At 36.7% G+C, this 7,030-nt stretch overlaps 1 protein-coding gene across 1 annotated transcript in view; it reads right to left on the bottom strand.

The window, feature by feature from the left end:
• MPHOSPH8 (M-phase phosphoprotein 8) overlaps window positions 1-6,737 on the bottom strand; it is a 16,233-nt gene extending 9,496 nt beyond the window's left edge. Inside the window, exons 1-5 of the mRNA XM_009999436.1 lie at window positions 6,705-6,737; window positions 5,781-5,936; window positions 4,071-4,913; window positions 1,416-1,512; window positions 63-308 (exon numbers count right to left, since the gene is read on the bottom strand). Coding sequence (XP_009997738.1) covers window positions 63-308; window positions 1,416-1,512; window positions 4,071-4,913; window positions 5,781-5,936; window positions 6,705-6,737 — 1,375 coding nt within the window. The remainder of the gene's footprint in view (window positions 1-62; window positions 309-1,415; window positions 1,513-4,070; window positions 4,914-5,780; window positions 5,937-6,704) is intronic.
• Window positions 6,738-7,030: the final 293 nt, after the last annotated feature.

Below are 7,030 nucleotides of genomic sequence, written 5' to 3'. Positions count from 1 at the left end.
GAATGGAGAAAATATTAATTGCCAGTGCTAAACTTGCCCCTGCATTTGTTCCTACTGCTCACCAGAGCTCTCCATTTGACACACATCCATTACTTCTCCATCACCTTCTGCAGCAATGCGAGTCCACATGTCTGTCTCATCTAGGTTCTTCTGTTCCTTGCACACCTTGCTGCCTTTTGATTTTAATTCTTCTATGAATTTATATTCTAGCGAAGATTCTTCTCTTTTGCAGTTATTCTCAGAATATTCCCTTTTTTCTTCTGAAGCTACATTAAACAAGTCAAATACACTTTTGATGTCCTTAAAGCCTAGAATATTAAGACAATTACCAAGAGTGACTAGTTGAGCCACTAAAGAGTATTACATAACCAAGTTTAAGTGCGTAACAAGAGTCCATCTAGAAAAGGTCTGTTTCTCTTCTCTTTCCATAAGTGAATAATTGCTGAGGCATAGAAGCAAGCTTAACAACATAAGCCAAAAATCAGGGAGAGCTAGTTCACCTCCAGCTACCCTGGCAAATCTGAATTCAGACTGCTTTCAACATGTTACCATCCTGTTTTTAAGGAATGTAGTTTAGAATTAAGTGTAAATTACTACATGGAATATTACAGTTCAATATCTGTGATGAACAGACGAAGGACTGTGCTGTACAAGGAACAGTAATTCTGTTTGTTACTGTTTTCCTTAAACATTGTAAGCATCTATGCAATTTCAGTGAAAGATACTCTCTAGCAACAGCTATCTGAAGCATCATAGCTTCTCCTATATCCATTCATGATTATCAAAGGGGTAGCTGTCTAATTTTTCTCCGTTAATCCTCATCAGAGTAGTGAGGACATTTATCCTTAAAAAAACTAAGAAAAATTTTACTAAGATCTAGAGTGGTAACATTATTTCTCCATTATACTATTAAGAATAGAAATAAAACCTAGACATTTTTCTCCATCATCAATTCAGCCAGCTCTGGTGATATTCTAAGGGTTGTATATTGTAACTCGTTGTGATGGTTAAAGCAAGAGGAAAGAAGTTTGTCTGATGGGAACCTCTACTAATTTTTCTAAACACAGGAAATGTGTATTCATAGTATCATCAGAACAGTTCTGGAAATAGCCAAAAGTTGGATGAATTCTTCTAAAAAAAACATTGCTGTTACATGCCACATAAGTACAGTTGATAGTATTAAAGGAAAAAGGGGAAAAATCTCGACTTGTCATACATGGCAGTACCTAGAACTTTTCCATAAAGAATATAGTAGCAAAGCCATTAAACAGCAGACTTTTGCTTCCTAAAATAAAAGCAAAAATTCTCGTTAGTGGCATCTGTTACAAAACTATATGATATCCACTCTTGTAGAAATAAGAGGAGAACGTCCTGAAGGGTCTCTCCACTCTCTCTTTTAAGGAGTAAGCACTTACTTTTTAGGCCCTTTTGTTCTTTTCTGCTCTTTTCTTCTTTTTCAGACTCTTTTTTTGGAGATTTTTCTTTTGTTTCAACTTTCTTTCCTTCTTTCTCCTGATAATTGAGAAGATGAAATTAAAGAGGTAGAGGAAAAATTGAATATAAACTCCTTTTACCATCCCAACAATGAAATATATTTAAAATTAATACTACTGAAATATGTATACAACAGACTTGTGGATATTCCTAAGGAAACAATTAAACAAGTGAGTCAGGAGTTAAGTCTGTGAAGGCTTCCTCTGCAAGAGATGTGAGATTTCCAAAATAAAAAACTTCAGCTCAGATTTTTACTGCATCCTAGCCATGCAAGGTGCTTTATGGCATGAGGTGCAGATACGTCAAAACTAGCATTTTGGAGGAAATTAAAAATTATAAACTTTTCATTTGTTCCAAATACTGAACCTGAATATAACGTGAATATCTCAAACTATTTAACACATTTGTAGCACCATATTCAAAGCAGTTATGATAGCACTGATGTGAATCTCAGCTGAGAAAACCTGACATTTGTATATAGAAGGTTCAAAGTTTTCCAATTTACACCTACAGGATGTTAAGGCTAGAGTAATTTGTGAAAAACAGACATTCAGAAAAATCCACCCAAACCCACTATATCCACTAGAAGACTGAGTTTAGTGATATACAGCATCACAGGAAAAACTTCTGGTCGATATAGATATATAATATTCACCAGAACAGACTTCAACCACCTCCACCAAAGGCTGCCTTTCTCCGCCTGTAATCCTCTCTCTCCATTCAGCCTGCAAATTCCGAACTGCAGATAGGTGGGACAAAGCTCCTTGGAATGCCTTTGTATCAGCACTGACACTAACCAGAGACATGGAATAGCACTGGCTTTCTGAAAAACTGTCCCAGAAAGTGACCCTACAAGACGTCCAGACTGAATTTATCATTAAATGCTACCATGTCTTTGACACAGGAAAAACTTAAAATAGATTATTTTTGTGTATCATAGTGTGTTAGCAGAGCTGAGACATTTAACGGTCTTTCTCACCTTCCCCTCAACCTCAGCTTTTGATCACTGACCTAAGTAACTAGTAGCACTGACAGTTTTTAATCCCAGCAGATGCTCAGTATTTGGGAGACAACCTGTAATTTACTGAAGAGATTATCAGGTACTGCTACACAGAGGGGCTGTTAAAATCAGTAATCCTGAATTCTATTCCAGATTCCCAATACTGATCAGATGCACAACACACACTACACATTTATTTTTGGAGATAAATTGAATGGAAAGAATGGCCCTGTATGCAAACTGACTCCAAATAGAGAATAAATACCTTATCATGAACTGAGAGGGCAGTGTTCTGCACTCAGAGCTGCCTAAGGAAAGACAGGCAGCTGACACATATGCAATGATTGTATTTGAAAAGAGTAATCTGCTTGGGCCAACAATTCAGTGAAGTCAAAAAACTTCCAGAACTCTCCATCAAACCCACCCATATAAAACAGTCCACAGCTGCTCCAAAGAATAATTAATCAGTTACAGAAAACATTGCTTAAGCCTTCTAGGCTAAAAAAAAAACACAAAAAGTCTTCCTTGCTTCCTCAGTGCCTTGAAGCATGGCCTTCCATGGAGCATGACCATGAGAAAGGCATGCAGACAACTTACTCAGAGTGCTGTCTGAAGAGACAAAAGCAAACCAACTCATCTGCTGTTGATTTAATGTTTCAGGTGACAAAGAGTTTTATACTACTAGTAAATAAAACAGAATTCCAAAGATTTATCTGATTAGGTACTGTGAGCTGCCAAAGTTTTATGAACCACAAACTGTATCAGAACTGCCTGAAGCAGATGAAAGGAATTATATTCGCAGAAACCCTGCAGAAATATTGGGAGGTTTTTTTCCATTTTTTCCTTCCACCTTTACCATCCTTCTTTTCTTAAAACATTACTGTATTAAACACGGAAAAATAAATATTCCAGTACTTGCTTAGCTCATTTCTTAGAATAGCCACAGCATTAGTAATTAATAGGAAACTATGTCATAAAACTAAGTGTTTTCTATAAGCACGCCAGGAATTCTAGTAAGACCAGCCAGCTGCACAATTATCTGGGAGGCTTGGGTGGAGAAGTGATTTCAGCTTCCCAGTTCTCAAGTAGGTGCTAAGGCCTGTAAGGTATAACAGAGTGGCTGGCTTTTGAGAGACATCAAGTGTGTGTTTTAGCTCAGAAGTGCACTTCATTGTGCAGTGCTGGCTGGCTGGCTAGTTCCTGAAGGCTGAATGTCTTACTACAGAAGAAGAAAAGAGTCAAACCTCGGCAACTGTTGAAGGAGGGGGAAATAAAAGTTAACATGACAGGATGCTTTGGAGGAACAGTAAATTTCATTCTGAGCAAGCACACATAACAAACAGGAGAAATTCACACTTTCACGTTTAAGGACACTCTTCTCTCCTGAAGTGTTCCCTCTTTTATAGGGTTCAGAATACAGATTTTTTCCTGTTTCTCCTATACATTGTGCAGTGGGCCCTTCTTTAGCTTAATCCAGCTCACTAACTTCGCCCTCGTAACAGTAACCTTTTGAAATATTTGTACCCCAAATATGTTAACTACCCAGCACGCACCCCAGTGCCCTAACATGGCTTACCTCCCCAGCTGAATCGGTGGACTTGCGCCCTCTTTCATCAGTGCTCAATTTCAAACCCTTCTGGACTAGTGAAGGAGCAGCTGGTGCCTTCTCCAACTCACTTTGTACCATTTTTCCTTTTTCTTGACCTTTTTGCTTCTTCTGCATGCTTTGCTTCTCTAAACAGGTATCCTGAGTTTCCACTGTTCTACCTTCTTCTTTATAATCTTCAGCTTTCTGAGTTTTTTTCTTCTTTCTTTCAACCTTAACATCAATACTATCAACATCTTTACCTCCTGATCCATCAAGATGCCTATCAGCAACAGACTCTTTCTCAGTAATTTCTTGTTCTAATCTCTCTTCTCCACTTACTACCTTTTGCCTCTCATCTTTATTTTCAGAATTTAAGTCTGAATTTTCATCATCAGTTCCTTGAGAAAACACATCATCTAAAGTAGTTGATTCCAAGTCAATCTGAACGTCTCTATGCTTCTCCTTCCATGATTTTTTGTCCTCCCTAGATTTTGTTTTTAAATCCTTAACTTCTCCCTTCTTTTTCTTGATTTCTTTAGTATCTTCTTTCCTTTGCTTCTTTAAGTCCTTTGAATCCTCCTTGGCTTCTGAAGACCTTTTTTTCCCTTTTGAATCTGAACTCAAAGTATCTGAAGAGTTTTCACATTCTGTTTTGGGTTTTTCTTTGAATTTTGCAGACTTAGACTTTTTCTTCTTCAGATCATCCAGACTTTTATCCTCTCCATCTTTTGACTTCTTCTTTTTCTTCTTTGGTGAAACATCATCTTTTGTTTCACTTTGCCAGTCACTGTCAGACTCTGCTTCAAATACATCATCATTTAGAGATAGTTTCTAAAAAGTAGGAGGAAAAAAAAAAGAAAATATTTATTTCCTCATTAAACTGTATCACTCTGGTGTAAGCTACACAAAAATGGTAGTGGTGGTGCCTGGGAAAAGTCAATTTTTAAACACTGAAAACTTTTTATCTCTGCAAACATCACCCCCCATTGCCAGACTGTAAAATCTGTAAATACAGTTCTAGCTTCTTAGTTACCTAAATTACAGTACCAACTGCTTGGATGAGAATCAATACATAAACAAGTCCAGTAAACCAATCAGATATTCAACAACCAGTTTCCAGAGCAGAACTAAACCTAAACTATTTTTCTTCACAATTAACTTGCTTTTCTAAAATTTACATACAGATTTCCCAGAAGGTACCAGTTTTTTAAAAAAGATTCTCATGTTTCATTTTCATACTGACTGAGCACTTAAAAAAGAAGTCACATGCTGCCTTCTTGCAGATAATTTTTCTGGATTCCTATCTTACCAAATTTAACGGTTAACATGCAAAATTTTATCAACCTGCTACAAAGCAAGAGGGTGAACTGAGCAGTGCCCAGCTTCACTGACAAGACAATATGTATGTGGGTAGGAAAAGAAACTAAGATCACCACACATCATTTATAGAGACCCATCAAAAACGGAAATAAAGTTTAGATGGATTTAAGAGTCCAAAATGAAACTTTTCAATTAAAAAAAAATTCCTAACCAGAGAAAAGCAACAATATTCAGTTTTACATGAAACCAAGCACTTTTAGATGGAAGAGATTCTTTAACTCTTTTTAATTCCATATTCCAAATGTCTTCCTTTCTCTCTCCTCCCATTAGCAGAGCCTAGATAGGGCTCAGTGTAAGCTAATGGAAGGTGAAACTCACCTGTATGTCTTTTTTAACAGGTTTAGGCTTATTGTCCACAATTTTTTTTCTGAATTCGAGCAGCACTTCTTTGCAGTCTTCCAAATGAACCTCTGGTTCCCAGGTATCATCATCAGAGGCGTATCCTTTCCACCGGACTTTGTAGAAAATTTCACCCTGTAAGAAAAAAACCCAACAATAAACATTTAATACAACACATCATAGTATTGCAGCATGTACTCAATTCTTGGGGATCTCAGTGGATATTAAATTTTGTGTATACAGAAATGAATATAATGGGGAGTTTAACCCAATGTCAACACAAGAGTTCCCAGAACTATTTCCGTGTGCATCACATACTGAGCTAAGCAGGCTGCAAACCAGGCTGTTTTAGTAGCTGGAGTGATTTTCTCCAGAATATTTTTTAGTATCTAAAATTTGTTCAGAACCACAGCTATAGTGTACACAGTTAAAATTCCCAGTCATTTTACTGAAATGAAAAGAGAGACATGTCCTATGAAACCAGTGTGATCACCTTCATGGATTAAACCTGTAATATGTTTAAACAGACGTATGACAAAAGCCAGCACCTAACTTAAGAAAATACAAAGTCCATATAAAAAAACGAATGCCAAGAAACATGGCCATTCCTGAACTTTCTAAGTAATAATTTGAAAAAAACATTAGCCAATGTACTACAGAAAGCACCTTTGGAAAGGCAAAATAATAGTATCAATTTCTTTCAAAAATGGATTTATAATGTCATAAAATATCCTACACTGCTAACCAAGCCTGGAGAAGGAAAGCTTCAAAAGAACTGCCATTTGACAACTGTACTAATATCCATAAATTCACATTTTTGCCTGAGCACCATGACCCTTTAAACAAGTGTGTATGTGTATATATATATATATATATGCCATTAAACTCTAGCAATCAACTCACCTTACAATCTTTCACATTTTGCTTCACAGACATATAAATAAATAGCCTATACTCAGGTACATTGGTGTAGTGTATCTCAGAATTTAGTTTAACTATACACTCTTGATTCAGGAATTAGTTTTCAGAATCATGTTCACCTGGCCCTCTTTCCTTCTTCTAATGGGTTATTCACACAGTAAGCCACTAGTAACCATCTTTTTACAATCACACTGTAATTTTGGTTATAAGGGATCTCCAGGACTAAAATGTAAAATGCCTTGCTCAGAGCAGGACCAATTAGATCAGGCTGCTCAGAAATCTCCCAAGTTACAGCTATTCAGATCTCC

This window comes from Chaetura pelagica, unplaced genomic scaffold (assembly GCF_000747805.2).
Source record: "Chaetura pelagica isolate M959 unplaced genomic scaffold, ChaPel_1.0 scaffold85, whole genome shotgun sequence".
Classification (NCBI taxonomy): Eukaryota; Metazoa; Chordata; class Aves; order Apodiformes; family Apodidae; genus Chaetura; species Chaetura pelagica.
The sequence above is the reverse complement of the archived record's forward strand: the minus strand, read 5'-3'. Positions and strand labels throughout refer to the sequence as shown.